The sequence below is a fragment of the Marmota flaviventris genome, chromosome 15, assembly GCF_047511675.1.
Source record: "Marmota flaviventris isolate mMarFla1 chromosome 15, mMarFla1.hap1, whole genome shotgun sequence".
In the NCBI taxonomy this organism is placed as follows: domain Eukaryota; kingdom Metazoa; phylum Chordata; class Mammalia; order Rodentia; family Sciuridae; genus Marmota; species Marmota flaviventris.
The window spans coordinates 61,095,398-61,115,004 of NC_092512.1; the positions used below are offsets into that span (position 1 = coordinate 61,095,398).

Here is a 19,607-nt window from a genome sequence, read left to right on the forward strand (position 1 = left end):
AGGATATGTAGTGTTAAACTTAATGGGATTATAAAAGCCATAGAAATAAAGTCCACTTTTAAAAAAAATACAGCCAGAATTATAATAAACATCAGTTTTGTTACCTGTACATTTTGTTTCTAAGAAGTGAAAAATTCAGTCTTTTAGCATTTATCCATTTTGTGACTCATTACTAGCCTGCTTTGTTTTTTGATTAGGTGGCGAGATGTCAGAATGCCTTATACAGTCACTTTTAATATGTTGGATTCCAAGATATCAGCCTTTCTTACGTTAGATAACATGATTTATATATAAATGACCAAAATAAGAAATCATATTTTATTGGTGTGTTATAACTATATATAATAGTGGGTTCATTGTGTCATATCTCTACATGCACATGACAGCATTCGATTAATCGGATTCCCCAGTATCCTTTCTCTCCCCTCCATCCTTGCCACTTGCTCTACGCTGCTCATCTCCCTTCAATTATTATTATTTTAATTAGTACATTATAATTATAAAATATGCAGAATTCATTCATGGACATAGCATAATTTGGTAGGTTCATAATTATTGAGCTAATTAGTTTGATAACTCTCCCAAGCATTATTTTATCTTCTTTCTTAACTAATTGATTTCTTATTTGTAATGCTATAAAGTATAAGCACCCTATGGGACCAACACAAATCAATGTGAGAAGTTCCTTTATTTAAGTTGGAGGAAGTCAGCATTTGCAGACTTGATTTTTAGACTGGAGGTGTTTGGGAAGAAGACATGCAGCTATCTGTGTTTGCCATCCTTTCACTTCATTAAATTGGGATTAGATGATTTTGAAAGTGGGTTTTTGTTTTGTTTTCTTTTGTTTTGTGGAGCTAGGGATTGAACTCAGGGCCCCAGACATGATTAGCAAATGCTCTACTGCTGAGCTATGTCCCCAGTCCAGTAAGTGGGTTTTGTATTAAGTGTTTATAAATAAAGGCAGGATGGATAGATTAGTAGCTACCAATTTAATTCCCAGCTTGATACCCAAATTAGTAAATTTAATGAATACTTTTAAATTTACTGAATGGCAATAATACATGAACATGGATGAAATAAAGATATAAAAGTGTTCATAAAGAATAAACCTCCCCTGATATTCTGCACACAGCCCCTTGGTTTCCTTGAGCATTTTAAAGGATATATATTGCTGATATAAAATTGTACATAGTACCTGCCTCTAGCCACTTTCCTTCCCTCACATTTACACGTATATCCTTTTTTTCATTTTTCCTGACATATTAACTCAGTTAATTCTCACCCAGTTCTGTGAGATAGAGACAGAGTTGTCATTGCTCCTAGTTCAGCAGAAAGCTTAAGTTGATATCAGTAACTTACCAGGACATAACTTCTGAGCTTGGGTTCCAACTTGGGTTCTTACTCAGTAAAGCATGCTGCTTTTCAGAGCCACCTGGTCTGAAGTTTCCAACAGAGGTGGGGAGAGGCAGGAGCAGAGAAATAAAAATGTAAACAGAGCCCTGAAAAGTAGTAGCTGCATGCATTCATTTTCTTCAATTGTTTATATTGTTTATCAGAAGCATCTACTGTGAGGTTAAATATGTGGTAAATGCTTGAGTGAGCTCTGTTATTGACAAAATAATGCAGATCTGAAATCACAGGGAGAGGTATCTAGTGTAGAGTATTCCAGGTTATCTCATAGTTATTTCTCCAATTTTAAAACCAGTTTGTGGATAGCTCACACCCAGTTGCACACACTGTCTCCTATCTTCTTCTTCCCTCAATTCTTTCCATCCCCACTTCCCCTCTCTCCTAATTAAGTTGCCTGTCGTGATCTTGCTTAGAGAACAATTTGCCACAGCATCTCATTACTGTTTTCTTTCTCTTCCTCCCCCAAGACCTCATTCTCCACCGTGGTCTCCTACATTTTTTTTTTTCTTTTCCCTCATTTCTCTGCTCACAATTCATGGTGACGAGTACTAAGTATAAGGATAATGATATTTTCGTATAAGGGAAAATGGGAGACTTCCATATATTAATTATAGATGGACACAATATCTTTATTTTATTTATTTTTATGTGGTGCTGAGAATCAAACCCAGTGCCTCATGCATGTGAGGCAAGCACTCTATCACTGAGCCACAACCCCAGCCCGGGAGACTTCCACTTTAAAGTGAAAGCGGGCCCCTTAATCTAGTATATCACCTAACACCTTTGAAAATTCCTACTTTCTGACTCCCTCAGAAACTTCACCAAATACTTCCTCATAAAATTAAAATAGCATTTTCTGCAATGTCATTATTTCATGTAAATGCTACCTTTTCGCTTCTCACTTTTATGCAACTATTGATATTGAAGAGTGTAATTTTCTCCTATTTTACATTGTATATGTGCAGTATTTCACCTGGATTATTGGTTGACTTAATACTAGATTGATCTGGAAGTCATGTGGGCCTTTGTTTCTGGGGGGAAAAAAAACAGTTTTCTGAGTTTTAAACAATTGGTTGAAAGCATAGTTAATTTGTAAAATAGCTATGTACAAATATTTAGAACATAGTTAATTTGTAAATCAATAGCTCTCACATCTAAAAATTCATTTCAGTAACTGGTATGAAGCCATTGAACAACAGGATAGCTTTTAATTTTAAATTAAAGTTAGAAATGGCCTTAGAGATTCTTTTGCCTGAGACCTTCACTTTACTGAATAAAGAATCCAGAAAGGACTGAACTTTTCTAAGCAGCACATCCCGCCATTAGTGGTGTCTCCTGATGGCACCCTGGTGAGGTAGCCTCAGGAGGCAGGTGGGTATTATGTGGCCCTTCCCACACTTCCTGGGTGGCCCAACCTTCTGAAGATGGAGATGGATGGTCTGTGTTCTATAATAGGTTGAGGGTAGGATCAGTTAGAGACACAAGTTATTAGGTTTTAAGTGTTGTTCTACTTTCTTTTCTGATCCTGTGATTGAAAAGTACTCACTGAAAAAGAATATAATGTACATTGATTCCCAGTGGTACCTTGTGGGGTACCAGTTTCCACCTGTGCTCTTCTCAAGCCGACCCTCTACCAGGGATTATCTCTGAACATCTATTGGCCTCCATTCTTCCAGAGTAGAGTTTAGAAAAACTGTTCGTGGTGGCTAGGGATTTGGAGTTGGACTAACCAACCAAGGTTTAAATCCTGGTTGCACATTACTCTGGGCAAGTCACTTAGCTCCCTAGCATATTAATTCTCTAGGAGATGAGAAAAATACAGATTGAGCAACTTTTATTTGAAATTCTGGAAACTGGAAGTGTTTTAGATTTCAGACTTTTTAGGATTTTTGGAATATCTGCATATTCACAATGAGATATCTTGGAAGTAGGACTCAAGGCTAAACACAAAATTCATTTATGTTTCATATACACCTTGTACGCATAGTCTGAAGGCAATGTTATACAATATTTTTAGGGCACCTACATTTTGAATGCAACCCATCACATGAGGTCAAGTTTGAAATTTTCCATTTTTGGTGTGATGTTTGCACCATTTTGGATCTTGGAGAATTTTGAATTTTTGGATTAGATATGCTCAATGTGGACATCTTGTCAACAGGGTAACTGTAAGAATGAAATGTTGTAAGTAGCTAGCAAGATGATTGACACATACTAGGCCTTCAGACGTTCACTTCTTCTATTTATACTTTCAATAGATATTTATAAATGCTTGCTGAGTGCCAGGCACCATGCTCGGTGCTAGAGCTACAAAGGTCACAAGACAGTCAAGGTCCTTGGTCTCAGAAAGCCAATGAGTTCTTCCAGCTTGAAGTTTATTATGTTGTGCATTGTGCTTTATGGTTGTTTTGGAGACTCAAGCCCACAAAATGTGGCTTACCAGTTTCTTTCACATAGAATGACTCTCTGGAATTTAAACCAGTGGTTGAAATGTGTGAGAAGAATGGTAGAAATTTCTGTGAGGTTATCCACAGCGCCCTGGAAAGTTGGTATTGGCCATGCTCCAGGGAAGATGAAGTTCTCCTAATTTACTTTCTAGAACTTGACTGAGAAATTAATTTATCTATGAGACCTCAATTAGTGATTATTTGAAGGGGAGTCATGGTGGAACACAGGTGAAAAAGTCAGTGTAATTTTCTATAAATAATCAACCAATGTTGATTGATCCTTAACTATTCTTAACCTATAAGACTAGTCAACTTGCATATATCCCTTTAATTTATTTTACATATATTTATTTCTATGGGAGAGGGCTGTCTGACAACTTAAAGTTTTCAAAGTTTTTCTTCTTTGAGCCTTCTATCCTTTCATAATATAGTATTCACTGGGAATTTATAATAATGTAATTTATCCAAGGCCTTGCTGAGGTCCTTTATTTTCTTCTATTTTTGCTCCCCTTCCTCCTTCCTCTTTTTTTTTTGGCCAAGCAATGATTAAAAAAAAAAAATTACAGTATAAAATTATCATGGTCACACTATCATATGTCATCCTCAAGGTGTAATGGTTGTTTACTTTATAGGACCATGTGCATCTCAAATGCTTTGTGAGGAACAGTACAGACCCGCCCTTAGGGCCTTCCATGTGGGAATCTCCCCTACCTGGGCCTGTCCTTAGAGAATGTCATTTCTCAGTGCAGCTAACTTGGTGTGCAGCATGTGTCTCCCTTAACCTACAACTAGTCACTCCATTTGAAGTAACCCGAAGTATAACCTCTGACCAATTGCTGCTTAAAACTCAAAGGAGAAACGTGTTTCTGTCAGTGGGCGGAAGGACTTATGATGGTCCTGCTCTTCTAGACATTTTCAGTTTTATACAAGGTCCTGGTCAAGTGCTTTGTGCATTGAAGTTCTGCATTCTAGAGTTCTGCAGTCAACTATCATCAGCCTTAGGGATAACAATCTTGTGAACCCTGCTGTTTTATTCACCGTGAGAACATGCTCCTGAATCCCAATGAATTCCCTCAATGAGCAGTTCTCTACGGTTTTTCTGTGCAGATATCGGTTTGTCCTATCTTATGTTCCCTAAAGGCCATAAGCCTTTTTTATACCTTTGCCCTGCATTGATTGAGAATCTTAGAGCAAGTAGATCTGTGCAAACCACACTCTCCTTGACTTCATTCTACCTCTCTCACACAAATTGTTTTTTTCTAAAAGAAGAAAACCTTTTTTCAGTTTTTCAAAGTTGTCTAATTATTGTGTAAGTAGTTGGGGGTTAATCTTAAACCCTTCTTGGAAAGCAGTAAGATATAAATCATTCAGAAAATAAAATTAAGAAACAAAATGTTTTATTCAACAAGGATATGAGCCAGACAAAAGATTGTGGTAAATCACTTTATGTTCAGGAAGCACTTAAATTGCAAATTGCATTGTAACTGCAACTTTGAAAAATATCAGAGACATTTTGGGGTCTCTTGTATGAGTTAGTTAGCTTTCTGTTACTATAACAAAAATACCTGAGATGATAAACTTACAAAGAGAAAGAAACTTCCCATGACTTGGGCAGTTCAAGTCTATAATTTGTTGGCTTCATTGCTTGGGCCTGTGATGAGATGGCATATCATGGTCAGAGTGCATGGAGGAGCAAAGTCACTCACCTCATACCCTGGAAGTAAAAGAGAGGAAGAAGAAGTGGGGACTGGGCTCCTACAGTCCCCTTTGAAGGCATCTACTCAATGATCTAGTCCCCATCTCTTGAAGGCTCCTCAAAGGTTGGGGATATAGTTGTGTGGTAGAGCATTGATTAGCTAACATATACAAGGCCTTGAGTTCAATTTACAGCGCGCGCGCACACACACACACACACACAGTTTACCACATTATAATAGTGTGACCATGGGGACCAGGTCTTACCAAGTCTTAACAACCAAGCTATAGTATGGTATAATTGTAGTCCCCCAAGAGCACATATCTTTTCATCTTTTCTTTCTGTTTCAAGTCCCAAACCTCCAGTGTCTAATTTATAGCCTTATTAGTTTTAATTCACTTACTTTATATAAGAAAGCATGTTGTCAATTGTAAAATACATCCCAAGTGAAAGATTTCATTTTCTCTACCATGGATTTCCAGTTTCTGCATTTATCCTCCATCCCACACTGCCTTATAAATATCCTAAGAACTGCAGGATTGGCTTAAACTCTTTCCTTTTCAGTTTCTCCTTGAGTGTTTTTCCTGAAGTACTGTCTCAGTATTACTTATTCATCTAATCACCTGCACATACTCAGCTTTGATAATGATAAAGGTTACTACAAAACACATTTATTTTGAGCTTCCTTAATTGTGCTATTAAATTGCATTACACTATTCCCTAGTTGAAGGGAAAATAGGAAACATGGACATCTGGTAGCATTTTGAAGACACATTTCAGCATTTCACTACCTGTTCTTTGAGCTTTTCCTATTTTAAACTTTCTGTTGGGTTTTGTGGAGATAGGGAAAGCAAAAAGGTTATTTTGTGTCCTCAAGGAACATTTTACCACCAAAGAAGATAACCATGCATGCAGCCAAACCTTATAAAAGTTGAATTTTTAAATACCATGCCAGAAAAGAATGCTTATAAACAATGCATGTACAAAGATTCCTTATACAAAGTGGGGGGGGGGGGGAGGAATTAGCAAAGGAGCTGAAGTTTACCTGTAACATTGAAAGATCCAATGACTAAGGGAGTAAGGATGGGGAGGGATATTTATTCAAAGCTAGAGAAATAGAACATTTTAAATGGGTTCCAGGACAGGGCATCATTCCCATTAGAACACATTTAAATTAGGATTAAATTTAATTAAAGGATGAAAGCATTTTTGAACAGAAGTTGCTTCATCATTTTACAAAAAAGAAAAAAAGAAAGAAACTGAGCCCAGAGAGATGACTTTGAACAATTCAATTAACATGACAATAACAGCAATGTGTGTATACAAAATCTTTTAACTTGCACTAATTACCTGATATCTTTAAAATGGTGCTATCTGTATTTTACTGTTGAGGAAATTGAATTACAGATAACTTCCAAATAATTATATAAATTGTGAGTTACCAAGCCCCTTCTGGAATGTATTCAGGCCCTGAGGTCTTAATTCATAGGTTATTTTGTCCTATACAGAGACATTTTTTTTTAAAGAGAGAAAGAGAATCTTTTTTTAAATATTTATTTTTCAGTTTTTGGTGGACAAGACATCTTTATTTTACAGAGACATTTAACTAATTGATTATCTGTGTTCTGTCCTGTAAGTTAGGGAGGATGTGCAGGTAGACCATAATTTCTAAGATCCATTCCTTCTACAGTAGGTTATTTCCCAAGCAGTGAAAGGAACAAAGATCACATTTATGGGGCTGTGGTGGTTCATAATCCATGCTGCCAAGCCTTGGACCTAGGAAGCTTCTCTCCTTTGGCCCCAAACCTCCAGGAGAAGGAGGTGGCCAAGCCTCCCTTGGTGCCCATTGAATGTTTTCTGTGTCCTATCTCTGTCTTCATCATCACCCAGCAAGACTTGTGGCTTAGAGAAGAAATGATTTCTCTAAGGCAAGTCAGGTCTGGCGGGCATGTGATGCAGGAGGTCTCTTGAGTGAAGGCTCCAGAGACCACATCCTGAACCTGTGTCCTGGTTGGGATCCATGCTAACTGGGAGCCCTTAAGTTCTATTAATTTCAACCTTTCCATCTCCTATATGGGTTCAGCAACACACCCCTGAACAGATCCAGGGTAGAAATGGTCCGAAAGCCTGAAGAAAGTTCTGTGCTGCCCACTCCTCTAGTTGTTGGTCATCTACTCCTCTAGTTCTTGTCATTAATGTGTCGTCACTTTTACTGTGAATGAGTAAGTTCTCTACTATACACTTTGAGTTTGAGTCAAGAGGATGGAATGATGTATGGGGTCTCCTGTCAGATCCTTCTCTAGCAGTATGAAAGCACATCCATAAGTATGTGTCTGTTGCTTAAAAAAAAAAAATGACCACTTTCAACCAATTTTTAAAATGTCAGATTTTAATGGGGAATTAATGACCAGGAACATTTTGCTGTGTGAACCAGGGCTGTTCCCTATGCCAGGATATGAAAATGATAGATATATGTTGAGCCTCCAATGCATTCCAGGCACAATTCTGGACATGATGACTTAGCAGTGAACAAATGTCGTCTCTGCCTTCAGGGAGCTTACATTCTACTGAAGGGCACAGGCAACAAGGAAACATAAATTGCATCTGATAATCAGGAGTGCCCAGAAGGATGAACAGCTGAGTAAGGAGAGTAGAGTTAGGGCAGGTACACTATTTTGGAAGTGTTTTCTGGCAGAGTGGCATTTGAGTAGAGACTCCCCAATATCTTGAGGGACAGTGTTCTGGGCAGGGGAAATATAGACACACCAAGGCCTGGAGGTAGAACTATGCTGGTGGATTCAGAGTGCCGCTATTGCCAGTGTTATGGGAGCCAACTGGGAGGGAGGGTGGTAGGGGTGAGGTTGGGGAGGTAGAAATGCCATCATGGTAGGCCTCATGGGCATGGAAAGGACTTTGGAGAGGTTGCCATCTTTGTAGATTAAGATGGAGACATAAAAAATGTTTCTAGGAAAATGGTCTCTAATAGAGACCTTCAGGAACAAAATGTTCACTAGTGGATCTCTTGAATCTGTACCATAGTGGTAAGAAGGGAAAGGTGCCCAATGGTGGGACAGAGTGAACCGCAGCCATGTCAGAGATTAGTCTGTTGTCAGTACAGTGGTGACAATAATGACCATTAAAAGAAAAAAGGGACTGGGATTCTATCTCACTGATAGAATGTACACTTAATATATGTGAATTCCCTACCCTGCCAAAAAAGAAAAGAAAGACATAAATACTTTTTCATTTATTCCCAAAATTCTGATAGCAAAGGATCGTACAGGCAGAAGATGAGATCTACTGCAAACATAAGGCGACTTATTAAGTAGCTGCTTCAAACTGATTTGTTCCCAAGATTGTTTTATAAAACAATATCATATAAAGACCTTTTTAAAGGAATATTCCAATATTGTTCCCCTTCTAGGGGAAAAAAAAAAAAGGAAAGCTGAATGAATGTGTGCATGTTCGAACATTTTCTATTATGAGCATTTAGTTTCTATGTTTTCTGTTACAGGAGAATTCAAGCATGAAGTTTAAGCCACCACTGGAATTTCTTTAGAGTTTTGAGAATAATAGGAGTTTCAGTTTTGAATTCTGAGGAACAGCCCGTAGAGATTGGATCTAGGCACCTTCCCCAGCTGCCACACAGGAGCAAAGATGGTTTTATAAAATGTTGTCTAGAGAATTAGAGGTGGGCCCCATTAGAAACTGTGTGAGTCAAGTTCATCACTGTAACCAAAGATCTGCCAAGAACAACTCAGAGGAGGAAAAGGTAATGTTGGCACATAGTTTCAGAGGTCTCAGTTCATGATTGACCAACTCTATTTCTATGGGCCTGAGATGAGACAGAACATCATGGTGGAAAGGTATGGCAGAGGGAGACTGTTCAGCTCATGAATGCTGGGAAGCAGAAAGAGAGGAAGGAACCAGGACAGACATAGCTCCCAAGGCTAAAACTCCAGTGATATACTTCTGCCAGCCACACTCACCTGCCTACCATGCAATAGTCTATTTGAATTATTAATTCATCAAATGGATTAATCCACCAATGAGATCAGTTCTTTCATAATGCAATCTTTTCACCTCTGAGCACTGCTGCATGGCCCAAAACATGAACATTTGGGTGGCCATTAAAGATCAAGCCATAACAGAAATATTTATCAGATTAGGCTCTGAGAGGTCACTTTAAGTCAGGGAAAATCTAAATGCTCGGTGTGGAAGTCCTGCATGCTCCTTTCCCATTTGCCTTTTCACCTAAATTTTCTAACTTTCCTGTAGAACGAGCAGCTTGTCTTGACCATGGTAGAAAGCCTAAGATATTTACTGACTCTTTACAGGAAAAGCTTACTATTTATTTAGGATATGGAAACAATCAGAATTAAATTGTGTGGTCAGGTTGGTCTCTGCTGCAGTTTAGATCTTGAATATCCTTAAAGGCCCATGCATTGAAAGCTTGACCTCCAGCCACTGATACTATGGAGAGGCAGTGGAATCTTCAGGAAGTGGGGCCTAGTGGAAGGAAGTGACATCACTGGGAGAGTCTGACCTTAAAGTGGATATTGGGACCTCAGCCTCAGCCTGTCTTTCTCTCTGCTTCAGGCACTCTCTGCCATGTGTACTTGCCATGGTGTACTGTGCCACCCAGGCCCAAAGAAACAGGACTAAGTGACCATGGACTGAAATCTGTGAAACCATGAGGCAAAATAAACCTTTACCTTATTAAGTTGATTCTCTCAAGTATTTTGTCACAGTGAGGCAAAGCTGACTAACATAGTCTCCATGTTCTACACTATACCTATTGCCCATCCAACTGTCCCTTGGGTTAATTTCATAGTGTTGGGGAGAAATTCTGGGTAATTTCCATTAAAGGTGCTTTTGTCTTGCCCAAACATGAAGATGCTACACTCCTTTCTTACCTTAAAGTGTTTAAACTCAATCCTCACAGAAGAGTTTCCTCCCATAGGAAAACTATTTTAAGATATTAGAAATATGCCCAATGGATGCATATGATTCTTTTGGCCAGTAGCATTGAGCTTGGTGCATCTGCCTTCCTACAGGGAATGCCAAGGGAAGCACTATGTTCCTTCCTGTTGAATTAGAGCTTAAACTTTCTGTATCCTTTCAGTTTTCTTAATTTGGGCTTGGTATACTATCTGTTAAGATAATATCTGCATATTCTTAGGTTGATTTTGACAGTCTCAGAGTTCAGGGATGCCTCAGTGTCAACTGCTGTCTGTCATCCAGTTCATATTGACTTGTGAAATCATCCCATGTGTTTTAAAGTTTGGGTCTCAAATGTGACAATATCCATGTGTAGGGAAGCGGTATGCTGTCTTCTCTGGGTCCCTCATAGCCATAAATAGAATATAGTTATTGATGAGCCTGTCTCATGTTCACTAAATTCAGATGGTGTTTTGAAGGATTTCACAAACAGCTCTACCTTTCATTTTGTGTGCAGTATCATCTTAGATAGATTCAGGGTCTAGCCAGAGATCATAGTTCCTCTGGCCTCCCTCCAATGTCATTGTACATGTGGTGAGAGCTTCCTCTCTACTCAGAGATCAGTTACTTCATTCTGTTTGGGGGGAGAAGTCCTTCACCTCACTCAGACTTAGAAATGAGTAAGGACGACTTCCATCCTCCCCCAACACAGAGAAGGGAGCCTGCAGGAGCCCCAAATTCTACTTCCTTTACAGCCACCACTGGCCTATCTAGTCCCAGGGGTGTAAGATTAGATCAGAAGTCTCCTGCTACTCTAGAATAAATGTGAACGCTTATCCCTAAATCTTTAAGAGGCCAACCAGGCTTTCATGCTGTGCAGCAAGACACTGTGAAAATAAAAACTTCTGTGAAGGAAAGCATAATTTCAAGAAATATCAGACTGGGGGAAAAATCTGCAACTATAAAAAGGGTTAAAAAAAAATATATATATATATATATGAATGAATATATATGAATAGAAAATCTATAGCTTGGCATGGTGGCACACACCTGTAATCCCAGCTATTCAGAAGGCTGAGGAGGAGGATTACAAGTTCAAGGCCAGCCTGGGCAACTTAGCAAGACCCTGTCTCAAGCTGGGCACATTGCACACACCTGTAATTCCAGTGACTTCAGAGGCTGAGGCAGGAGGATCACCAGTTCAAAGCCAGCCTTGCAATGGTGAGGCACTGAGCAACTCAGTGAGACCCTGTCTCTAACTTAAAAAATACTAAATAGGGCTGGGGATGTGGCTCAGTAGTTGAGTGGCCCTGAGTTCAATCCCTGGTACCAAAAAAACAAACAAAACACACAAAATGAAAAAAAGAAAGAAAAAAAAGACCCTGTTTAAAAATTAAAAAATAAAAAGGATTGGGAGTATAGTTTAATGGTAGAGCACCATTTGGTTCAATCCCCAGCATTGCAATTAATCAATTCAAATAAAATTAAAACTTGGCAATGGATTTAGGCAGTTCACAAATGGAGAATTAATTTTTAAGTAAATATATACAAATTTCTCCAACATACACAAGTTACTATGGCTACTATTCTACACCTGATAAAATAACAATGACTTATAAGTGCATCAGGTTAAGATATCATGGACCCAGGTTAAATTGACAATCCTTTTGAAAATGCTTTGGTAAAGCAAACAGACGACATGCTAAGGGAGGATAAGAATACAACCAGAGAAAGAGTTTGGCCTAGATAAAGTAGACACTAAACTGATGGTTGTTGAAGGTTGGACTTAACCTGGGTTGGAAGGTAACTAATCTGTTTAAGAGGTAAGATGAAGAGCTAACCATTAGGAAGCTTTAGTAAGTCTACTTCTGTAGGTAGGAGAGCTCTAAAGCTAAGTAACCCAGCCTATGTCCTCGATTTGACAGGGAGGCTAAGAACTGAAAAAACTAGAAGTCACTTCCCCAGAGTTATTCCCTCAGGGTAACTGGATGAACTTTTCTGAGTTCCAGGTCTTTGTTTTTCTTTTTAATACCGAAGGATTTATGGAAACATTCTGTAGTATTTACAAATGTAGAATTTTAATGATCTTATGTAGATTTTAATATTTTATGATTGAATAGGTAAACATTAACTTTTCAATGAGCTTCTAAAGTAAATACAGCTATTTCCCTTTCCAATGAGCTTCTAAAGTAAATATAGCTATTTCCCATTTATAAATGTTTTGACTAGCTGGTGGAAATAATTAGATAACCTTCATAACTTTTAATAGAGTAAGAGCTCAACTTGAAAAACACTGTTTGCATCATTGATTTTTTTCACATCTATTTGCATGCTAGACACTGTGCTCTCAGAATGCAGAACTGAATACCACCAGGTTCTACTCTCAGCAGAGTTGATAGACATTTGCTCAAAATAATTCTGACCAGTTACTTATTATCCACTGTAGACATAAATAATTGCAAACATCATATGGCCCAACAATAGAGGTAAGAGAGTAGTTACAAAAAAGAAAATGAGATTTAGAGAGAAAATTCACAAAGATCATTCATCTCTAAGGTTGATAGGAATTTTATAGACAGATCAAGAAGAGTCTAAGAATTGAGAAAAGACATTCGAAGGAAAAAGAACAGCATGTACAAAGTTATGGCACTTTCAGAGAACTGAGATAATAAGGTTTGTCTTTCTGAAATAGTCTATGAGCATGGAGAATATTTAGTATGAGGTTGTAGAGTGACTCCTTGAGACTTTTCTCTCTTTTTTAAGGTTGTCAACATCATAGAGTGCTGATGCTGTGCACTACTGTAAGTGCCTTTATGGATATACTAGTCTTATCTGATTTTGTCCCTTTTATTCCTGTTTCAAAGATGATAAAACTGAGTCATTCAAAGGGTAAATAACCAACATAGTCCTACTGCCAGTTAGCAGTGAGGTAAAGATTCAAAATGTGGCAACCAAGTCCAGAGCTCCATGTTGTAGAATCTGTATTCGCCTTCCTTTTCCATGCTGAGAGTTTGGGGCACTCAAGGTATATGGTGAAAGACTGAGACTAGCAATCCTGGAAATAGCCTGTTATAAGAATTGGGGCAAGAGATGATGAGAGTTTGAACTTAGACCAAAAGTAATTAGAAGTAAAAAAAAAAACCCACACAACTCAGTCTTTCTTTGATGGAGCTTCTGAGTACGGAAGCTAGAGAGATGCTGACCATTAGTCAAAGGTCTTAATAGAGAGAATTCCTTCTGCATAAGTTTAATTGTGGTGTCCATGAGACCTTCAGGTAGAGCAGTCTTGCAAACAGTGGGACACTGAGTTGAGAGATCAGGAGGTAAAGCTTTAGCATTATCTGTCTGGAGGTTCTCAGGAAAGCCCTCTTATAGACATGACCAACCGCTGAGAGCTGCAGTAAGATGAGATGATCATGGAGGAAGCTCTAGTACCTGCTACTCAAACTCTAGTCCACCAGTGGGCTGCCCACCCACGGACTTCATATTACTAGAGCAGCATAATAGAAGGGATTGCTTCAGAAGGTAACCAGCTGTGTCACCAAGCACATCGTTTACCATAGCTGACTTTATTTTATTTTATGTTAGTTGCAGATGGACACAATATCTTTGTTTTACTTACTTATTTTAATGTGGTGCTGAAGATCAAACCCAGTGCCTCATGCATGTGAGGCAAGTGCTCAACCACAGACCTACAACTCGAGCCCTATTTTTAAATCCTAGAAGACTTTTTCATGAAGGAAGCATTGAATTATTAGGCAGTGTGACCCCACTTCTTGTCCTAGATCACCTCTTTTAGTATTGCTTATGGAGAGAACACGAGCCTTTAAGCTTTGGGCTTAATGACTGCGAAGGAATAGTATGAAAAGAAGAAAGGGGAATCAAGGTAATTAAAGGAGGAGTGGTCATCATAGCCCAGGGAGGTCAGAGACCATGGAAGACTAAATAGTAATTATTAGATTTGGCCTTTAGAGAGTCATCAGTTATATTTTTTAAAATTTTGCCATCTGCATACTTTTCTGCTTTCTCAAATTTATACTCTTGCGGTGTATTCCAAGGATGCTCTGACTCTATATCTGGAGTATTCTTGGGTTCAGTCTTCATTTTACCTATCTCTTCTATCTCTGGGCTGATCTGAAGTTACTGATCACTCCTTCCTTCCTGATGAATGCCTTCCTCTGCAATACCGACCTGGGTTTTCTCTTGACACCCCATCTGTGTCTCTCAGTCCATCCCTTCTATGCACACTACATTGCTTCATCTACACCCATTTCTTTAATTACAGCTGGTACCAATTTCCAAACCCGAACCCAGCCCACATTTCTCTCCTGAGCTTTGGAGCGGTCCAGCAGTATACTGGGCATCTGTATTTGGATGCCTCCAGTCTCCTCAAATTATGTCCAAAGCGGAACCTGAATTCTCCCTTCTAGTCTTCCCTATAATTTCCTTCTTCTTTCTAAGTCCCATACTTAGTATTAAAATCCACCCAGATGCCACACTACTGACAAGGGCAGAGTCCTTGCATTCTTCTTTCTTCCGTAACAGGTAGTTTTTTATTTTACCTCTAAATGATACTTTGTGTCTGTCACCATCTTTATCCCTACCACCTGTGTCCAGGTCACCACCATCCCTCATGTGGATTACTGAATTATCCTCCGACTGGCCTCCCTTTCTCAGTGGTGACCTGTCTCCTGCCCTTTCCATGCTAGAGGTGGGGCACCAGTTGCTTGTGTAATTCTTTGCTTGTCCTTCCAGCTTCAGTGCTATGCTCTTCTGGGCATTCAGGCAGATCATTTTCATTTTTTTGTTTTTGTTTTCCAGTTCTTAATCACAACAGATTTTCTCTCTGTACCTTTACCTGCTCATGCGCCTGCCTAGGACCCGTTGGTATCTTGGGGATCTGAGTTATGTGGACTTCCTCCATGGTCTCCCAGCATTCTGCCTTCTCCATGTCAGAATCTTCTCCACATTGTTTTGCAACTTCTCATTTTTGTGTATGAGTCAATGCCTTCCTCTGTATTTTAAGCTCCCAGAGAACAGGGACTGTGTCTATTGGTACATCCTTACTCTCAGACTCCTTGCACAGTGCCTAGAACAATGCAAACATAACATCCAGTTCCTGGTTTCTTAAATGAATGCTCTTCAAAGTATTTTCACACCCATGCTCTCAGTGGGGGTAAAGTTGAATAATTTAAAGAGGGTTTTAGTGAAACATGAGCTGTCCATGGATTAGAAGATTAAATTATTTGAGTTGTTTTTGTACAACTAGGAGGAAGGAGAAGTTAGAGTAAGGAAAGCTGGTAGAGAAACTCAGAAGCATTTAATTCCACCTCATAGAACAAAAAGCAAGAGGGGTTGTTGTTGTTGTTGTTGTTGTGTTTTTATGTAGTTTGCCTTATTTTTCATTTTGTCTTCTAATAAGTGGAAGCCTGTAAGGTGTGATTGTGCATTTACTTTAATATTTAAAGGTATCAGGTTGTTCATCTTTTAGGGATTTTTTTTCTCTTAGATAACATGATTTCACATTTTTTCTTAGCTCAATTTGTTTTTTTAAGATGGGCTTACAAAATTATAGCTTATCTAATTTTTTTTAAAGAACAAAAAAGAGAAAAGAAAAGTTGAGGTGAATATTTAAAAATTTTTAATTTGTAATTTAAAAGAAGAGGTAAACACCAAAATAAATAAATAAATAAAGGAATGGACAATCAATAAGAGGAAATATAAGTTAAGAGAACCTACATGAGGTGAACTGCTTTGAAGACAAAATTAACTCTATCCAGAAGTCAAGGACATGGGTTAAGGCAAAAAGACATTACTTGATTTCTTTTAGTTCTTATCAAATAGAACTTCCAAAAGCTGAAGAAGTCACAACTTGAGATAGATTTTATAGTGGATGTATTGGAAGTGCAGTTGAATCAAATGCCCGCTCTGCCCATTGCAAAATGTATCTTATTTTGAAACCCTGAAAGAGACTGTTCACAGTTCTATTTCAGGAAGGGATGATTTAGATGCCTCCATGGAGGTGTATGTTGCAGTATATTTTTAAATACGGAAGGCCATTTTTCTTCAACAAACAACTTTAATTCCCCTTAACAAATTTAAAATATATTCATTTGCATCTCTGTAAAATATGGAAGATTGATGCTTGGCTCAGAACATCTTAAGGAGAAGACACCTTAGCTATCTGGCCCTGTAATACAAGAATATTAACATAGACTGAGAGAATGATTAATATTGATCAGCCAGTGTCATATTCTAACAGGCCTGTGAGATGAATAAGCTCAAAAATACATCCCAGATAACTAAATAAGTTGATCCATTGAGAGGAGTTGTTGTGGACATATTGACCATAATTAACTAATGGGCTTATAGGCCATCCTGTGGTTTCTGGGTATGAGAAGTGCATGGTCAATTTATATGAGGACGTTTGCCATCTTGTTAGTGATGGGTGAAAACTTGCAAAAGTCTCGTCTAATAGTGGTGAGAGCTTATGCTGGTATTCAGATTAAACAGGAACTACAGAGCTGTTTGATGTAATTTAGAATGAAATTTGTTCTAAGTCTGTTTCTATCTGCTCTGACACACATGACGGATGGCCTTGCTGGTGGAGTTATGGCTGATGGTATATTAACAAAAGCTGTCAGACCTTTAATTGCTGCTGTGTGTAGTTTTCTGTTTAATGACATACATGTCAACATCAGAGTGGAAACAGTCAGGCCTCCTGTTAGATGGAGAGATTCTAACCCTTATCTAGTAAAGAAAGAGCTGAGAGAGAGAGCGCGCACACTGGGTATTTGGAATTTGGGGATCGTAGAGATTATCTGGTATGCTAGATAGATGGAGGAAAACTGTGCCTAAAAATGACAGTGAATGGTTTTTGTTCATTCTGGACACAGGATAAGAATCTATCCCAACTTCACACCCACTGCTCAGCTCTTTTTTATTCGGGAGTTGTTCTTTATTTTGTGGTTTCTGTGTAATTATTTCACTGGTTTTTCTGAGTGAGCCAGATAAATAATGTTGATGTTTTGCCTGGTTTGGGATGTTTGGTTCAGAGACTGAGACACAAGAAGAACTTGTAACAGGTGCTATACAAAGCACAGGCATTGTCCACATATCTGCCCTCCTTATCTTGCCCACCTGCTTGCTGTCACATACAATGGGGAAGAAAATGGGGACTTAAAACTTTCCAAAGGGAAAAAAAAATCTGCTTGCTGGCTTGGTTTTCCTTGCCACAGAGATGGTTTTCCTTTTCATCTTTTCCCATGAACCAGAATTCTTCTTGGAGCTGGGAGAGCCACAGCTAAGGCAAATGAACACCCAATTGGTATGGCTGTCAGTGTACCCTGGTGCCATTTGTGGAGTGAGAGAAGTGGATGAGGTGGTGGTGGTGGGGATACCATCTAGTGACAGAGAACCCCAAGGAAAATCTAGGCAACTTAGTAGAGCCTGTTGTCTTTCACCTCCAATTAAATTTTCATTGTTTTTGATCACTCTTTCTTTCAAAACGGATCTTGGAATCAAATATCTCATAAATCATTTACCAAATGCAAGTTAAAGATAATGTAGGACTTAAGCAGAATGAAATGTTCTTTACTTTTCAAACTTCCCTCTGAGTTAAAACAAGGTTGATCTTGACACCATGGTGGTGGAACTAAAAGATGAAAGTCCTTCCTGTGTTCTTACAGAGTACAGTACAATACACAGCCCTTCAACACCCATTAAAGATTCAGATTCTGATCGATTGCGTCGAGGTTCAGATGGGAAATCGCGTGGACGGGGAAGAAGAAACAATAATCCTTCACCTCCTCCAGATTCTGATCTTGAGGTATGTCATTGCTGACACTCTTGTAAATATAGGGCATCCTGTACCTGACTGGATTCTATAGAAACAGCTATGATCAGTATCCAAATGCTTTTGTTATTGCTTTCTTTTTCATATTAACATTAAAGCAATATTTTCTCTCTTCCATATTAACTATAGGTAGGTTACGCAATTTTTTTTTCTTTTTCTGTTTTTTTCTTTCTTTCTTTTTTTTTTTTTTTTGTGGTGCAGGAGATGGAACCCAAGGCCTTATGCATGGTAGGAAAGCCCTCACCACTGAGCTACATCCCAAGCCCTATACAATTATATATTTCTGTGTTTTCTTTCATAGTAACTATATGTAAAGCATTTATTTATTTTTGACTTATGAAATATATAAAAACTATGTCATTATTCTTGAACAAGATTCTGTTGTACTATTCAGTACCATTGCCATTTCTATTAAATAAGTGGCAGACTAAAAATGCTTAATAAAGTTCACTTTGAAATTGAAGACACACTTGTGTGTATTGAGAAAGGAAAGCCTGGAATATTCTAAACTGAAATGGTAATCACCTTCTGAGACATGTTTTGGTATAGTTCAAAAGCAGGAAGGATTAAGTAAGAAAGTGTGGTAGATTTCATAGCCTTGAATCCACTGCAATTAAGTTTCTGCTTTTGCCAAAGTGAAATCTGATGGTGGAAAACATGATTATTTTGGCTGAAAAGATGAAAAATTTTCCAGCAACATCTATGTGCATGAATATGTACTGGTATGAGTAGGACTAGGAAGAAGAGAAGCAGACTTGGGAGGTTTTTCATGGTGTCTCAAAGACCTTTTTGAAATGAATTCCTCCAAATCCAATTCAAAATACCCCAAAAGGGTGTCCAAGAGTATGAGTGGTCTGTCTGCTTACGTTGTTAAATATCTATCTGAGGGCCAAAAAAAAAAAAAAAAAAAATCCCAGCCAGAAAAATATACAGCCATCCTTTGGCATTCATAGAATTGGTTCCAGAACACTCCTGCAAGTGACAGAATCCACAGATGTTCAGATCCCTGATATAAAATGGCATAGTTTTTGCATGTGACTTGTATCCATCCTCCTGAACACTAGTCTAAATCCTCTCTGGATTACTTACAATACATGATACAATGCAGACTATGAAAATGTTTGCTATCTTACATTATTTAGGGAATAATAAACAAGAAAAAAGTCTACCTGTTCAGCACAGATGAAATTTCTTTTTCCAAGTATTTTCTGTTCTTATTTGAATAACTTGTGGATTATTTGAATAATAAGAGTGTTCA

At 38.3% G+C, this 19,607-nt stretch overlaps 1 protein-coding gene across 7 annotated transcripts in view; it reads left to right on the plus strand.

Moving 5' to 3' along the window:
• The window catches only part of Eya1 (EYA transcriptional coactivator and phosphatase 1), a 150,086-nt gene that overhangs the window by 58,572 nt on the left and 71,907 nt on the right, over nt 1-19,607 (plus strand). For 5 of the 7 annotated variants that reach the window (XM_027947492.2, XM_071601995.1, XM_034635755.2 and 2 more), the window contains exon 8: nt 18,183-18,322. In XM_027947492.2, the coding sequence (XP_027803293.2) occupies nt 18,183-18,322 (140 nt within the window). Of the gene's footprint in view, nt 1-8,398; nt 8,403-18,182; nt 18,323-19,607 lie in introns of all 7 variants that reach the window. The other 2 variants (XM_027947573.2, XM_034635756.2) reach the window with 2 other exon arrangements.